The sequence below is a fragment of the Notolabrus celidotus genome, chromosome 8 (genome assembly GCF_009762535.1).
Source record: "Notolabrus celidotus isolate fNotCel1 chromosome 8, fNotCel1.pri, whole genome shotgun sequence".
Classification (NCBI taxonomy): domain Eukaryota; kingdom Metazoa; phylum Chordata; class Actinopteri; order Labriformes; family Labridae; genus Notolabrus; species Notolabrus celidotus.
In genome coordinates, this window is record NC_048279.1 from 26,784,750 (window position 1) to 26,802,866 (window position 18,117).

At 40.8% G+C, this 18,117-nt stretch overlaps 2 protein-coding genes across 2 annotated transcripts in view; both read right to left on the bottom strand.

Moving 5' to 3' along the window:
* LOC117817335 (cytokine-dependent hematopoietic cell linker) overlaps positions 1-17,119 on the bottom strand; it is a 73,021-nt gene extending 55,902 nt beyond the window's left edge. Inside the window, exon 1 of the mRNA XM_034689986.1 lies at positions 17,029-17,119. The gene's annotated coding sequence lies outside the window, so the exon portion shown is untranslated. The remainder of the gene's footprint in view (positions 1-17,028) is intronic.
* Positions 5,599-8,466, bottom strand: hs3st1 (heparan sulfate (glucosamine) 3-O-sulfotransferase 1). Its single transcript, XM_034689988.1, has 2 exons — positions 8,251-8,466; positions 5,599-7,290 (listed from the first exon to the last, which is right to left on the bottom strand). The coding sequence occupies exon 2, from the start codon at positions 7,142-7,144 to the stop codon at positions 6,224-6,226; it is 921 nt and encodes a 306-aa protein (XP_034545879.1). The 5' UTR covers positions 7,145-7,290; positions 8,251-8,466; the 3' UTR covers positions 5,599-6,223.
* Positions 17,120-18,117: the final 998 nt, after the last annotated feature.

Sequence of the window (18,117 nt, forward strand, 5' to 3'; positions counted from 1 at the left end):
ATACACACCAATTCAAAAAAGACGATCTTTGCAGCATTAATAAACATGTTTACAGCCTGGTTCAAAAAACGGCTTGGCCCTACGTAGCCAATTTCTCTATCGGCACACACAGACAGTTCAGAAGATATTAAGATTACGAGTTTTTGCCCAAATAAGGACATGACTGACTTGACTCCTGGTCGGGAACACATAGCTGTTGGCTAGGAGGCTCAAACCCCGCCTCTTTACGTCACACTCTGCTTGGTTGAGTTCCGCATGTCCAATATGGCTGCCGCCGTTGATTTGCTTCAAAACAGCGCTCAGGAACAGATGGGTGATGTCACAGATACTACGTTCATATTTTATACAGTCTATGGTCTCAATACATTAATTACCGCTGTCAAGTAATCCACCCAGTACAGAATCACTTCATAACACACCATCACTCTCTCTATTTTCATCGTCAGAGTGAGGAGAGCATGTTTTGATACTCTGCCTATCAAATAATAATCACAGGGGCGAAGAGCACCCAGGATTCTTGATCCAGGCATGTACAGAGACTCTGAGTAGCCCACTTCAATTTACAGTCACCTATGCCAGGAGTTGAGAGGGAAACAATAACAAAGAGCATAAGATATAATGCAAATTAGAACACATGGAAGACTCAAATTAAAGGATCAGTTAGCGGTTTTAATCTTGGATAAGATTGTAAAACATGACGCTGTAACTATTGCAGCGTCTATTTGACGTCATGTCCAGCCCGCCCAGTGATAAAGGGAAAACTTCACGCTGTGAGAGGTCATGTTTGAAGAATCAACTCAATGCAGAGTTTTGTTTTCCAAGATGGTTCTTGGTATCCTGGGGAATTTAGGAAATACCTGAAATGTCAGGATTTGAACATGTCCACTGGTCAGAGTCTCAGGGAAATTTAGTTACCCTTTAGTTTAGTGGCACAAACACAGGCCAGGCTAACGAGAGGTATCTTATTATGTGCGTGAGTGTGTGCCAGCTTTTCATTTCTGTGTTTAAATGGAAAAAGAAAAGAAGGAAAGGGTGGGTGCATGTGTTATTTCTGCCGGGCTTCACACATTGAGCGGACAAACAATCTATTCCAATTAAAGCGAGCTGCAGCCCTGGCGACTGCAGAAGAGGGCTGTGCTCCATCGGATCACATCATCCTTTGAAAAACTTCGAGATTGGCTGACTGTGATTTGAAGGGAAACGGGGCTCTTCAGGAACCACCAGAGTTGGCTGGCAGCAAGGGGAGAGACAGAGGGGTGGGGGGTGTCAGACTGGCTCCAAGTTTGTGCACAAAGTTCCACAGAAAATAGTCTCGCAGCTGAGGTGGAGGAGAGAGAGGGGAGGAGGCGCCGTGAGGAGGGCAAGGCTATTAATCCTGGTTGTAGCCGCGGTTTAGTGTTCAGACTGCATGTGGGGCGAGGAGGCAAATTAATTATGTGGCTGAGATTAATTAGGTGATGTTAAGGGAAATCTGTGACTGTAAAACTTTAGAGGCCTGCACATCTGACTAGACTAATGGGGCGTTCATGAACTCTTAATAGATGCTCCTCTGATGGTGAGTAAGCCGAGCAGAGCAGAGAGGAGCAGAGAGAATCAGAGAGAATCAGAGAGAGAGAGAGAGAGAGAGAGAGAGAGAGAGAGAGAGAGAGAGGAGAGAGAGAGAGAGAGAGAGAGAGAGAGAGAGAGAGAGGCATCAGGATGTGTCCTTGCTGAAGGTTTTTCAGCAGAAAGGAGTCAGAAAGCATCTTTATCTTGGTGCACCTGACGTGGTTGAGCTACAGCAGCTAAAGCTTACAATCTCATCAAATACATGTTTTACTCTCTGCCCGGTCTTAAGCTACTTTATTTTCATAATTTAAAATCAAAATAAGTGATGCATCACATGTAGTATGTGAAACAAAGCACTCACGTGAGACACATCACTAAGAGAACAGAAGCCCCCCTCCCATCCCCGCTGTAACAGTTTCTCTCAACCCTGCAGAGCTTTTTGGTGTCTTTCAGCTTGTTTTTAGTTTTATTTGGACTAAACAGTTTGCTCTACTCTCATCAATGTGTTTCCAGTTACAGCAGGAAGTTTTTAAGTTTCATATCAGGGATTTTTTGGTATCTAATGGCAAAGAAAGATAGACAGAAGAGGGACAGGAAATGTGGAAAGTGGAGAGGTAGCATGCTGCAAAGGGCTGTGGTCGGATGTCGAATCAGCCGTCACCAAGATGGGGACTATAGCTTACTGTGTGTATGTCACACACGCTATAACCCTTGAGCTGCACCTGTGCCCCAGTTTTTGAAATAAAGAATAAATATATGTATTTTTTTTTTATCTAGTACCTGAATGAATCTACTCTTTAGTTTATCAGTTGAAATATCATTTAGATAGTTTACTAGCATAAAAGTAGCATCTCATAACAATAAAAATAATAACTGATATGATATATATGGCACTTTTCTAGATACTCAAAGGTGCTTGACATAATGTGCAAAACAAATATATGTACAGTATAAGATACAGAACAACAGATCAGCAATAGGGAGGGATTATAAGTTGCGTGTTGTAAACTTTTTTGAATAAAGGTTTTGAGGTGATTTGTAAATGGGAGAAGTTAGTAAGAGTTGTGGCTCTGTCCCCCAAAGAGCCGTGCTTGGTTTTAGTGATGGGGGTCACCAGGTTGGCATCCGATGATCTGAGGTGGCGAAATGGGGAGTGGCGTTCGAAAAAGGTCGGTCAGGTAAGATGGAGCGAGGTTATTGAGGGCTTTGTAAGTGATGAGCAGGATCTTGAAGTGGATGATGTAGAGTAAATAAAAATCAACCTTCGTTAGAGTCATAAGTAAAAGTATTATTATGTCTATATGGTGCCAACAGTGCAAAGGTGATGTGAGACCTGTGACATTTCCATGTACAGCAGGTCTGAACCACGTAATTTACAGAGATCTGACAACTCTGCTATGAACACAAACTTGGTTAAAAACAATAAAGAGAAACTTTCCTCTGACAGGCAGAGACCTTGAGCACAACAAGGCTCTCAGGTGGACAGCCATCTTCCTCAACCAGCTTTGTAGAGGTCCAGGTTTAGTCAGGCTCATCTTTTGTGTCAATTTGATGCAAAAAACTCAAGTATATTTATTAAATTATTAGTCAAAATATGGTGCTACTTTTGCCTGAGAAGTCCAGCTCGTCGTCTTTTTTCAAAAGATTACAGGAGGAAAAATATGGTCCTATTTGCTTGTCATTAAAAAAAACAGCCACCAGTGCTCAAGGTAACATTTATATTTGCTATTTTTAACTTAGATTTTGCTTTTAATTTCTTAAAGTAAAATGTCATATTTGAACTTGTAAGGTGAATTTGCCTCAAATTCAGCGTTAGGATATATTTTGATGAAACACAAACACACTTGGGAAGATTTGAGTTCTTTTGCTGTGTGCAACCTGATGTCATCTTGCCACAATTTTAAAATAAAATACATGCGACTGCACATTTGTGGTGGTTAACCCCGGTATTTCTTCTGTTTTGAGACTGGCATGACATAAGGTTAAAAAAAAGATCCTACAGCTATAACTTTTCAGGGTTTTTAAACGGGGGTTTATCTGAAGCATTTGGCTGAGTTTGGGGTTCTGATGATGTTTAAAAGCTTTAAAAAGCATCAATGTGTTACTCAAACTGAACTCGCAAGATTGCACTTAATTGTCACTGCAACCCTGCACAACACAACCCGCCTGTGCTGCCTTTATGTGAAACTTTATCATTTAGAAATCCCAGATTGTTTACATGGTGCTACAATACATGCATAGGCAGCATTTTACGGATGAGTAGAACTTAATTATTTGGGGGTCTACAGGTCAGTAATTAAGTCTGCTGGTGTCATACCTAGGGGTCACGTATCCTGTGACATGTCACAAGATAACTCTGGGGGGTCGTGTGTTGATTAATGATAGAGAGAATAAGAAGAAAGTCACTTATTCAACACAAATGTGTGATCACACTTTTGATTTTTCCTCTTATTCTGTTCTTTTTGTCAAATATTGGACATTTTTTCCTTTTTGGGCCTCTAAACGTTATCTAAATGAAACCATCTGAGAGTCTTTGAGTGGAAATGTGTCTCTGATAGGACTGAAAACCGCTCTTAGAGAAGAGACCCATATCTGTTCATTTTTCTTGAGAAATGTAATGGAGAAGTAACTCTAGGAACTACCAGAAAAAGAATTCTGATGTAAAGTGCAAATAGCTCAATATGGCACTTAGATATAGTCTTTGAAAACATGTCATTCGACACCATTGTGTCTACAAGACTTCCAAGCATGCAGTTTTTTTCCCTCTTGGTCCTACATGAGTGTGTTTACTGTCTGTGGTGTTGAGTGAAAAACAGGTTCCTCCAGAAATTGCATCAGACCTTTTGTGACTGGAGAAACAGTGACATTAACTCTACCTGCAATCATTTCATTTCAGGTAGAGTAAACAACATTCCTACGAATTCCTCCAGATGTGCTTTCAGAGCAGTCACATCTGGAGACCTGACATGTTCAAAGCATCTCCAATAGCAGCACAAGCCTGCTCCGTGTTATTTCCTCACATGCCAAATGACGCAAGCAGCTGTCTGATAATCTTACAGCAGAGATCAGCCTCCACCTCACCCCCACATACTCTTCACTTTACTCCTTATTCCCCCCCAACAGATGCCTGGGGACGAAACCTGCTCTGCTGATAGCCGTTGATAGTCTTACTCAACACTATCACTAAGAAAAACACATGTAAACTGCAGGCACATCAGGGAATTAGAATCCCTGCTCTCTGCTGGGGGAAAAAACCTAAGAGATAGAGTGAAAAAATATTGCTTTGGTGTGCGTTTAAGGGGCAATAAGGTTACCATCCTGTCTGCAGAGTCCCAGTAAGCCCCGGAGTAAATCTAGGCCACATTCAGATATGAAACATCTACTGTAGGATTTTTTTTTTTTTTTGCAGATTAATGTCTTTGAGATGGTGCTGCTGATGTTTTCAAAGTAGCAATAAGATTTGAATAAATAATCCCTTGCCTCTCTAAAAATTGGAGTAAGAAGATCGCACCCTTGGGCATAAACAACTTCCTCTTTTGATTCCTCATTGCTGAAGTGCCTGAATATTCCCCGTACCTTTCATGCCCAATCTCAATTCTCTTAACAAATATTTGAAAATAAGATTTACTTTAAATGTGAGTAAAATAAAACCTGCTTGACCTTTTAAGAAGGTGTTAATCATTTCTGAAGTAGAAAGATGTGACAGCAGGACCTTTAGTTTAAAACCACAACACATTTTGCTTACACTTCTTTGTGCAGAATGAGGGTAACCAAACAGGAAACTCTAGATAAATAAGGTGCAGTACACATGTGTTTTAGATGCATGGGAAAAAAAGCACATGCAATCTTTCTGTTCATCAAAAGGCATTCAGAGTATGGTGTGATCCACAGCTTATACACTGATATGTGCCTGTTAAAGCTGAGTGGACATCATGACTTCAATTATCCGCTTTGCTTGTTAAGATCTGACGACACACTTCCACAGCAGATGGATACATAAGGGGCGAATGAAAATAGATAAAACAAGTAGAAAAAAAACATCAGACATGCTAAAAATAAAATACATCTTTATTATGGTATTAATTCTTCACTTTTATAAAATCTATTTACAGTACACTGTAATGATCAGCAAGTATAAGATGTGCACAGAGCGTTTATATAACTGACTCTTACATAAAGGGAGGAACAAAAAGAAGAACAATATGCCATCAGCTTGTGCCTGAAAGTGACTGAGGAAATCATAGCAGCAGGTAAAAGGTCCTTCAGAGCTCTAAATGCAGTTAGACAGTAATAATGTCATAATATATGAAGTGAAACATGAAGGCATGACAGTCTTCAACTGCCTGGTATTCATCTTTATGTAACACAATAACTGGCTCAGTCTGAATGTCGTTATTAATGTCCTGATGAGTCGCCAGCTTTGATCAGACGAGCTGTGAGTGTTTCTAACAGTCCACAAGAGACAAAAGAATACATGTTAGACGATAAAGAGAAAAAAACAAGAGCATGTCATGAGCTGCAGTCTGCCCTGATATTTGGCTCCATCGTTCTCCTGTAACAAAAGTAGTAGTACAAAATAGATTTAGTTCAAATTTACATAGCTTTGTTTTTATCTACATTGTTAGTGAGGAAAACAGGACACCTGGTGGAGACTCTCCCCGATAGACTTTAACGGTTAATTCCAGTTGAATGTTCGACCCACCAGCTCAAAGAACTTCTTATTGGGTTCGTGAAAGAACTGGTAAAGTTTTTGCAGGATGGCGGGCGCCACATGAGGGTGAGCCCTGCCTTTTGAATCATGTAAACACCGTTCCCTCCCGTGGTCCCTCAAACAGTAGAATCCTTTAGTTTTATTAAAGTAAAAGTTTGAAGCATTTATCTGAGGCTCCAGCTTAAGGAACCTCTCCACCTTTTTCATCTCGGGGAAGGGGTCCCTGATGAGCTCGTCCCCGTCCACCACGTGAATGCTCCCAAGTGGGAAGTACTTCAGCCAGTTCTGCATGTGAACGTAATACAGGCTGCGATTGAGAGCCTTGTATCCCAGGTTAATCTCACCGTCCTTCACCAGGACTGACTCGATGGGCTGATAGCGTTTGTGCTTCTGGAGGCGGTTGTAAAAGACCTGCGTGTAGTCCGACAGCACCCGCTCTGTGGGGTCTCTGAGGATGAGCAGCAGCTTGATATCAGGGTTCATCTGATGGATGCGTTTTGGGACTTTGCTGGAGGTGAAGTAGGCGGGCGTTTTCTCCACTGTCAGCTGGTCGGGGAAGGAGTAGGGCATCTGGCTGAGATACCACGGCAAACCTTTCTGAAAGTGATTCTCCCAGTCAAAGAAGTGCACTTCATTCTGTGCCGCAGCTACTGCACTGTGCAGGCTGAGCATCTCTATCAGCGCCCGCGTCCCCCCTTTCCTCACGCCTATAATTACAATCTGTGGAAGTTGTCTGGAAGTCCCGTTTGGGTGGCTTGTGGTGCCGTTGTCCGCAGCAGATGAGGTGGGAGGCACAGCCGGCTCCTCATCAGCCAGCATAGGCCTTGAGGGGATTGGGGGAGACTGCATCGCGAAAAGCAGCAGCCCGAAGAGCAAGGCCGCCATGAGGGAGGTCCTGACCCTGGAGGATTTCAGCCTGGCGAAAGCACGAAAACTGTATCCCACATTGAAGGGGCAGCTGCCTGAGGACGAGGGTCCGAGTGATGAAAAAGCAGAAGAAACGACGTCCTCTTCTTTGGCAGCAGCGGGGACTGTGAGGGGAGAAAAACAGCTGTGATTAGAGGATACCTGGTGAGCACAAAACACCTCTGAGAATACTTGCAAGAGAGAATACTGCCAACGTATGAGCAACATGCCTGATCATCACAGTGTTATGACTCAAAGTTAAGGTGCAGCATTGGCATGGCATAATTTATCACTGAGGTGATTAAACTGAAAGTGCCTCACCTTTGAGGTAACAAATATTCATTGTTCTTAAACAGGAAATGTGTTAACAGAACAGAATTTATTTTTTGTCTTATCCTAACTTGAACTCCACGTTGCAGACAAAAATGGAAAAGTAGAGTTCTTCTGGTTAAAAACTCTACAACCACTGCTTTAAAACTCATGAAGTGAAATTAATAAATACTATTCATCTCTGAAAACATGTACCTTTATGAATATGTGCTGTAAGGAAAATCTAAGGTATCTTTAATGATGATTTGGAGATTCACATTGAAGCACACAAAAATACACCTCTCAGGTTACAAAATAATCCTAACTTAAAACAGCACTGTCTTTATTCTATGCCCTTTAATGCACTGTAATTTGATGCAGTGGTAAAAACAGAGGCATCCTTAACAGGGTGTGCATTTTATCATACCAAAAATGTAATTAATATGATTTGAACCGGTTTAAATCTCCACAACTCCTTATTTAAATTGCATAACGAAAAAAATGGACCTGTCATGCAACACTTTAAATATTAACCTCGCTGAATACATGCTGAAGAGGAAAAGTCAAATCTCAGCTCGTACGTATTTACACGAAGCAGCTGTGCAAATGAAAATTCTCAGACAGAAGCTTCAAATTACACGCTTACACACACAATTCGCATGTCTAGCGCGTGCTGTCATGTGCCTTTTCTCCGCGTCTGTTTACTTTGACTCGTGCGCTCCTGCGCTCACACACTGACCCAGACATCCCCACAGAGGTGCGGTAACATGCCTTACCTTTTTCACTGTAACCCTCCACTCGGTACAGATATCATCTCGTGCAGCTGTTGAGTCTCACTTCAGTCAGTGTGGATACGCTCCCAAATCATCCGCTGTATGATCCAGGTCTGCTCGGTGATCGCGCGATTTATCCCTGCGCGTAAAAACTCGCCACCGACCGGTCACACAACTTAACCGGAGCGTCTCCTCTGTGCTGTGCTTCCGACAGCGGACGGTCCTCCCGGTTTTTGAGTGTCAGCTGTTGAAGCCCACGCCTACTTTACGCCTGCAGGACCACTCCCCCCCCCCACCACCCCCTTAACCCTCCCTCCTCTGTGACTCACATTGTTGTAGTGTTATGGTATTTAGCAAAGATAAGGAAGGCTACTGGTATGTCTGCTATTACGTGTGGCAGGTGATCCAGGTGACATGTTGCTAGTGTTTAAAATTATTTGTTTTATTTTATTACCTGTTGTTTAAATGTTTGTATTTGTCTGGATTCAGTGTTATTTTGGTCTATACACCTTGTTTTCCTTTCTCTAAACAATTTAGCAAGCTCTTGTTGTTTTCAATGGGCTACAGAAACACATTTGACTTGTAGAAAGACAAAATAAGTGGAGAACAGTAGAGAATTTGTAGCCCACAGAGTATGTGCCTCCGTAGGATTTGGTCTGCAAAAAGAAGTCTTTTCACTGAATCCTTCAGGAGTCCTCCCTTTTCTCGTTGCTTTCAGGGGAAATCGATGAAAGAGACAGAGCAGTTATTCATCCCTGGCATTCTTTCCCGCCTTTGTCCACAGACAAGTGCATCTGTGGGTAGTCACCCAGTCCAAGTTGCTCAATTCCACCACCTGTTGAGCTGCATGTCTTCGTTTCTTTACATTGGAAATGTTAGAATCCTGTCCCCAACAGAAAGTTCACACAAATAAAACTCTCTCTGATGTAAGCTGCAGGTCGATCTGATGTTAAATCCAAAGCTATGTTTCAACATTTCACTCTGAGTCACCTTTAGTTGTACAGTCAGTGTGAGAAAGTTTTAAGTGATTTAACAGGGTTGATGAGTAAGTGGCACATCACTAATGTCAGATACTTCTGTGTCACCGCAGAGAGAGCAGAGAGAAATCGGTCTTTGAACTCAACACAGAAATGTGACGAGGAGAAACTAAGAGCAACACCAGGGGTGTTACGTAATGTGAGTCACTGCAGTGGCTCCCGTTAAAACCCAATAAACAATGCTTGAATGCCATTCCCCAAACCATTGGCAACATAACTTAATGTTTACGATTAATAAAGTCATTTTTATCTACTCATAGTTTTATTTTCTTCAATGCAATGAAGAAAAATTGAACTTTTTGCTGACTTTTTCAGGGGAATTAAAAAAAAAACATCTTTACTCAAACACTTTGACCGGTTTAACAGAGTCTACATGAAGTTTTGGTGATTGTTTTCTCAGATTAAATATCCTGTTCGCAGTAATTAGATGGAGAGTGTGGCACAGCCTTTTTCTCATGCTGATATTCAGCTTAAAGCATGCATGGCTTAAGGGCTTTGTAGCTGAATATGGATGTATCTGATTTTACCCATGTTTGCAAAATTTCCTGCTGCGTAGGGCTATTTAAGTGAAGGCCATTACACACATTAAAGCAAAAGCTCCAAGTTGACAAGCAAAGGGGGATGTGGTGCAACATAAAAGGTCGAAACCCACTCTTTAAATACATCCTTTCCTGTAGGGGGGGAATGCAAACGCATGTGCTTTACTTATTTACTTATTCTGCGGGCAAATTATAACTGCTGATATGGCTGAGAGTTTTCCCACATTGATTTCAAGATGAAGTTCAGTAATCCTCAGATTCTGCCCTCGTGTCTCCTGCAGAAGTGTGAATTCAGCGGAGTTGTACAATGAAATCCTGCTTTGAGGATCATCGGAAGCGTCCGACTACATTAACATGACAAAAGTGCATATTCAGAGTCTGTAAATACCCTCAGTGCCACCTCAGTGCCTCCCCCCCAACCCCAACCCTGCCGCAGCTCTATGAAATAACAATAACAGGAACTTCTCTGTGCTGCATCTTTTTTTTAAGTGCTAAAAAAACTTATCAACCACGTTTCCTTGTAAACAGATTTAATGAGGCAACAGATAAATTAAGTGTTGCGTTTCACCCAAACAAGTTCCTCTCACTTCTGATGTAAGTCAGACAAATCTTGCAGGGTTGCTACATGATCAGCATGCCTGAAAATATTTTCTTTAGCACTTGTGCCAACAGTGTGTGGCATTAAAAACAGGTTTTTTTTTTATCAGGCTCTGGCAGGCTTAACAGATTCCAAATGGGTAGACAGATTGTTATGGGTAAATATATTATGTGTGTGTCATGGCTCTGAATCCAATCTGTCCAATAAATACTGAAAATGTGTGTTTTTAACTACTCATGCAAATCAAATATTCATGCTGCTATTGTCATGTGTTTTTTTTGTAGAAGGTTACTTTGAACACCTTTAGCGTTTTGAGACAGACAGAAACAGGAAACCAGCACAGATCTATCTCCATATTTGGGCTGTTTTATGTTTCACAGAATGGGTGACTTTTATGCATCATAATGTTTTTGTCTGGTAGAGTGTTTCTGATTACCTTTCTCATGGACACAGAATTGGATTTCTCATATTCCTGCAGGCTCTGAAAATATTGCAACATTTGCTTGTTTTTCATTTCATAGTATTGTGTTTCATCCAAACAAATTCCATCTTATTAGTTTTTTGATACAATGCACAACTACACCCTCAGGCTTTGGATGCTAATGCTGCTTGGCTTTTTATTCTCTGTATGAATATTCTCGAGTTGGTGATTAGAATTCTTGTAAGCCTTCTATTTTAGTGTGAAGTGAAATGATAGTCTATATATTATGATTCTGTGTGGATTTCAACACCTGAGGAGGAATTGCAGTAGCTGTGTATAAGCAACTCAGCGGCTATTATTTTCTGTCTGTCTAATTCTGAGGTTTAATTATATGCACTGTGAATCATCACCCGCTGAACACCCACCCGTGGCACGCTGCAGGTCATTGAGCTCCTTCTATAGCTTCATCTAACACTGTACTCTGTTCAAGTGGGTTCACTGTATGGATCATTACTGTAATTATTCATGCTGGTAATACAAGGTGACAGCTAATGACACAAATAATAATAACACAGATTGAAGCTGATGACACATTTCATCACAGCTACATACAGAAATGGAGAAACATCTGCAGATTTAGGCTCCAACTTAAATCCCTTTTTCCTTTTGTAGAAGAAAGATTCTCGTATATGCCGCTTTGTTCCGCTTGGTTTCATTTGAGACAGAAATATTGTTGAAAAGAAAGTTTTTCCTTTGTTTGTCAAAAGTTGGCAGGCTCAGGTGAATTTCCATACCCAGGTGCAGCTTCTAAGTTTGGCTCCTTTCCCAAAAACTGTGTACATGATCTGAGAGCATCATAATGGAAGCTGAACACAGCAAACTTTTAAATAGTTGGTAAAAAGACAAGATTGCATTCCTCTTTGACTGTTATGTCACAAAAAGAAGAGATGAAATCAACTTTTAGATCAAATAACTGTTCTTGAAAAGTAATCTTTATAAAAGGTATACATCTGCTTCAGAATGTATTAAAATGACAAGACCTTTGATATTGTTGAGCTGTGCTCTGACATTATCCAAACGTTTCAGTGTATGTAGGGTAACTCAGTTCAGTCAGTCAACTCACATTGTACTGATTGATTCCCTATTCCAGCTGCATAGCATTGTTTGTGTTTGGCGTCTAAGCTCCGAACCTCATCACTCCTTGCAGATTAACTTTACATGTAGAAATTCAGGAGTAATGACATCATATCTTAAACCCCTTAAAGTTGGAGCCTGCAGGTGGATGCTGGGGTTGAAAGTGTGAGCACAGCACTGGTGCAGGGCAGCAGTGGGGTTGGCAAAGCAGAGGCAGAGGCTGGAAATCCTGTAGCTTAAATAGACCGCCGCCTAATTGGGAGGATACGTTGTCAGGTGATTCTAGGAATGAGGCATGGCAAATGTGAAAGTAATGCAGCTCCAGTTGCCTGCCTGAACTAGCTTGCAGGAGTCGCTCCATTTGGTATGTTGGAGAGTTAAGAAAAAACTGGTTAACCATTACATGATCTTCATGACTTGTAACTATTCAATTCGCAGTAAATAGCATGAAGGGAATAAGTAAGAAAGCCTGTGACACAATTCAAATTTGAAAACAGTGGCGTCTGTAAATGTGCTTTCTACCTGAGAAATAACAACTCCCATGATTCCAAACTACAAGATGACTTCTTCTTATTTCATCTAATGCAACTGCTTTGTTTCAGAGACTCCCAGTGAGAGACATAGCTGACTATACACTGAAGTAAACCAGCTGATCAAGACCATGTTCAAGGTTTTAAGGAAGGCCAGCACGTTTCTGTTCAGTCTAACAACATGTCCAAGGTCAAGGTGACACTTTTTGCATCAGCTGTAATATAAGAGGAGCCTTAAAAGTACTGCTGCTTAAACAAATCAAAAACAGCTTCAGAAACGAGGCAGTAAAGGGACATTGAGTGGGGATAGTTTTGTATACACTTAGGATACTCCTTGTAAGGACTGTCTACTCTTAAATCATATGATTCAGGTGGTGACCTTAGATGCGGTTCATTCCCGAACAACCTGACTCCTCTCATGTAGCCGAAACGTAAAAACTTTATGTGCAACTTCAAGTGTTCTGAACACATTGTTCTGGTTGACTATTCACTGAATGTCAGTTCAAGAAGCTGATGATTAAGTTGAGGATTTCAGAGAGCTTATGAGTCATGTTATTACAAGTGCATTCATATCAAAGCAGTTTGATTACTCTCATCATTAACCTTCTCCATAGCTAAAGCAGCAAACGCAAAGGTCCTAATTTTATCCTGTTTCGTGTAACCTATGTTGATTAGTGGTAAAATCCGCTAAAGGAGATCAAAACAGAATACTTAATGACCGACTGTTTCTCTTCATTTAAACATGAAGTCTTCTTATTTTTCCTTTTGATTTGCACTAGATTTTGAAGTTGGTGTATGTCATCAATCGTTGCTATGCTTTTAAAACCATACTGTCCATTTCTTTATAAATAACTGTGGCTGTAGAGAACAGATCACTGTTTATGACTCAATAACAGCTTGTTTAGAGAAGCTGCTTGTGATTTTTCCTGGCAATGTAGATTAACTGTGAGGCTGTAACGCCAAGAAACACTGTAAATGCACAGGACTCTTCCACTTTCATCAGTTAACGATAGGCTCAACTACTATTGTGTGAACACATTTGGCAAAAGAGGGCGACGAAACAGACAAAACTTTAATGATCCTACCTTTAAATCTTGCAGGTAAGAGCTTTGAATTTGTGTTCTAGTCATTCATTGATGTGCTGTGCTTTTCAGTGTTGAGACCTTGCAGCTCATGACAAAAGTAGACCAACGACGGGATGTCTGATTGTGGTAAAAGCATTGACTGTATAAATAATGGTCGTAGTGTCCGTGATGTCACCCATCTGTTCCTGACCGCTGTTTTGAAGCCAATCGACGGCGGCAGCCATATTGGAAATGCGGAACTCAACTAGGCATAGTGTGTAAAGAGGCAGGGTTTGAGCCGCCTAGCCAACAACTATGTGCTCCCGTTTGGGAGTCAAGTCAGTCATGTCCTTATTTGGGCAAAAACTTGTAATCTTAATATCTTCTGAACCGTTGTGTTAGAAAAAATTCACCCCCGTACAGTGTGTGCCGATAGAGAGATTAGCTACGTAGAGCCAAGCCGTTTTTTGTACCAGGCTGTAAACATGCTTATTAATGCTGCAAAGATCGTCTTTTTTGAATTGGTGTCTATGTGGTTTCTGCAGCCAGCCTCAAGCGGATTCTCGATGAAATGCAGTTTATAACACTTCTGCATGGGCTTCATAGTTTGAGACCGGAGGTTGCCGCTTGGGTAAAAGGCAACAGTGGAGCTAGGGTAGAGAGGGTGAACAGTTTTAAGTTCATGAGAATTGGCATCACAAAGAGCCTGTCATGACCCTCACTTATCTCAAACCTCCAACAGAAAGCTCAGATTTGACTGTGTTAAAAAAGATAAACACAATCAAGAACAAGAGTCTCTGAGACCGGTGATTAAAAAACACCCAGAACATCATAAGAAGACATTTTTCAAACTCTAGTCATATCTGTGAGGTGAAGCAGAGCCCAAGAATATATGAAACAACACCCACTCCAGCATCAGTCTGTTCACCATGTTGCTGTCGGGCAAACAAATCAGAAGAATCCACTACAAACCGTCAGACTACAGAGGAGAGTCTTTCCTGGGGCTGTAAGCCTCCTCAATTCATCCTCAGCACAGCAACATGAATAACATTTTGTTGATTTGTGTGTAGCCTAAAAGCACTACAACTTTCACTTTCTACCACTCATTCTGGGATCCTAGGAAATAATATATTCCACACCCAGTTCATCTTGAACATCTTGAGATAATGTTCCTCTCTGCATCTTCACTTTGGCGTTGAATCTGATACAGTTATGTTCAGTATGAATGATATGTCATTAAATCTCCCTCTGAAATGCCTTTGTGTGGTTTCATGTAATCAAAATCGTTATTAGAGAAACCGTGGCTCCAGAGAAGAAGATTAACATTTCTCCAGAACTGAATGAAACCAGTCCAAGTTTCTGATGGTTGGGAAGAGTTAACAGGAACATGAAGTTCCTTTGAATAAATCAGTGGGTTACCACGATAAAGTCATTAAAATCACATGATGTCACTCTGGAAAGCTGCCAAACCGGCTGCATGCAAACTGCAGGAAACAGAGTAATGTTAACATGATTAATAATATTATGTGTTATCTATCTCTCATCTGACAGAACTGACAAAAAAGTGAGCAAAACAACTTGATTCTCAGAGTGCTGTGTGACATTTGATGAATTAATTTGATGAATTAATTTAACTACTTTCGTCAGTCTGTGCATCACAATGCGTAACTCTGCCTTTTGTAAGATGAAGCAAGAGGCAAAGGAGGGGGGGGAGGAGGTTTGGTCCTGATTGTCATGCCCGGACCTGCACTGTGACGTTTAGTCATGGGAAACAGCAATAGGGCAGCTGCATGGGAAACGGGAGTGTTTGATAATGATTCATCTGGGCTTCCATACAAAGACACACACTGGTGTCTTCAGGGAGCAGTTGACAAGCAGGAAGCTCTTTTGCATCTCTACCAGGAAATGTTTCATTATATTTTTCCGGGAGATTTCCCTGACATGGTGAACATTACTATTGTCCGGAAAACTTCAGATTAAGTTTGTTATTCCTGACTAGACTTGGAATAAACAGTACCATAGCCTTTTCTCCTTCACTTCACCTGTCAGAGTTTGTTTTTTAATAAAGCCGAGGACAACGTACAGGCTTTGACATAAAGGTCTTAGAAGCTGGCTGAGTGTCTCCACTCAGGTTTATTAATTAGATGGCAAAGTATACTTGTTATTATTTTATCGCCTCAGGCTATTTGATGCTAATTAAGAAAGCACATCATGACATGAGTTGAAACAAATAAGCCTCTTTGTTAGATGACATTTATGCACAAAGGTGGCAGGCAGCAGTTGTTCCATGATCGTAAACATCATTATTAGTCAGGAGCACTGGTGCATTAGATACTATGTAGGTTTATAGTTGTGCAAAGCTTCATGGGATTTCTTTATACAACCTGTAGTAAAGGCTAAAGGTAAGAGCAATATCTGTACCGCTAATTACTGCACAATTTTACAAACATGCAAGCTGCAAATCCTCGAGAATGGCCTTCATTACCAGCAAGCTGGCAGACCGTGGCTAAGAAGTGAGGATAATGACAGTGCAGGATTAACCCTGCATCCAGCACTCTGTGCTCCTCTCCCTCACAGTCCTCCCTCAACAGCCGCCACCAGCCAACCCAATCTCTCCCCATCCCTCGTTTCTCCAGAGAGCCCCTTCTCTCAGACAATGCGAGAGCTTGCCGAAGGGGGGTTTGATCATCCTGTGATGCGGCGCTGTGTGACAGGCCTCAGACACAGATATTTAGTTCCCCACTCACAGATCCCCCACTCAGGAGATTAGTGGAAAAACTTCTGACACAGCTGCAGCTGAAATTTTTTTACTACTCTGCAACCAGCAGTTACCTCTATCTCCACCTCAAAAAGAGAGCTTAGCGCTTAGATGTGTTTGTATGTGAATGAGAGTGCATGTGCGCCCTTTAAAAAGTGTTTTTCATTTTCTTTCATTTTTTGCCAGTACTTATGCCCCCTCCTCCTTCCCTCCTCAAAGTCAGGCCAAGGTTTATTATGACGTCTGAATCAGACAGCTTTTTCTATTTAAAATGAAGTTTTCAAGCACATGAAAGGAGGGATTAGCCGTTATTTGGTGTAAAAAATGTTTTGGAAAATACATTTAAATGTATTCTCAAAGTCTCCCAAATCACACAAAGAGAAAAAAAAAACCAAAATTAGCAAATAGCAGGTCTGCATCTGGACATTTGGTGACCCTGAAAGCCTTGAAAGCATTTTCCATTTCATATCTTCACTCAGCATGTGATGTGTTCTTTGAAACAGAAATCATGCATGAAGTGCTGTCTCAATTAAATCTGTGAGAATGATGGTTTGTATTGCAACTGTTGTTGTTTTGCTACAAAATTCAATAATCTACATTGTGGAATTTAACCATTAAGTCCAGTGAAATATAAATATGATTGATAAGTTGATAGGTGTAAAGCAGGAGTACACACATATTTTAGTGAATGCATAAATACCTGGAAACATGAGCCAGCCTGTGGTGTAGGATTCAGAGCAGATGTTGAACTCGAGCATCAGATGTTCAGGTAAAACCGAGGCTGGCTGTAAAACACATTTCTGTGGGAAAAAATGTGGAACACATCAACACCCTATTATTATACATTTGAAAGCTTTTATGTCTCTTTTTTAAGGCTTTCTTTGCACAAGTTAGAACAAAAGGTTTGGCAGAGAGCAGCCCCAACACAGTGATTAACTGTCTGACAAACAAAGGGAACAACAGCGTATAAGAATTAGCACACACATGAGTTTGAGCTGAAAAATAGAAAAAGACTCCAGAACTAAATCACAAAAAAAAAAAACAGACTCGGTAACATAACAAAAACAACATGGCATTACAAATGACAAAGCTGTTCATGAAACTTCAGCAGAGTGTGAGAAACACTATAAATACTCCCAGGTTTTTAGTTATACTCCCAGGTATAACCAAACACTTATAACACCCGCCTATTGACTTCTTTTATGTGTACAAAATAGGACTCATCTGCTGTAGGGACACACTGTATAGACTACATGATAGCTGAAGGAACCCGGACAAGCTGTAATATGTGCAAAAGATTAAATACATTAAAAACAAGAGAAGAATGAAGTTATTAGCTGTAAAGAATTAGCACTCATTAGATGCGAGATTTAAGAAATGCAGCACTGCTAGAGCTGAACATAAATTGGCACAACAAGGGTTCTACTGTTGAATGCTGTCTTTAGAGAAGGAGACAAAATTCTTCTTTTTTTTGATAAGTATTTAATCATGTCAATGTGTAGCAAACCTTGGGTCATGTGATATTCCTGTGCTTTAAATACGATACACTTACTGGTGCCAGGCAGCTGTCTGTCGTGCCATTACTCAAGATCTTGACTTACTTACCTTGTTATTTTGAGATGACAATGCTGTTTGTTTTTTTTTCAATAAAACAAGTATTTACTCTAGATCAAGATGGAAACACAGCTGGTTTTCTTGTGATAAAGAGATAACCTTCTAACAGAGTTTAGGGTCACCTTATCAAAAGAAAAATATGAAAAAAGAGAGATTTTAAGCTGTTAATTTACGG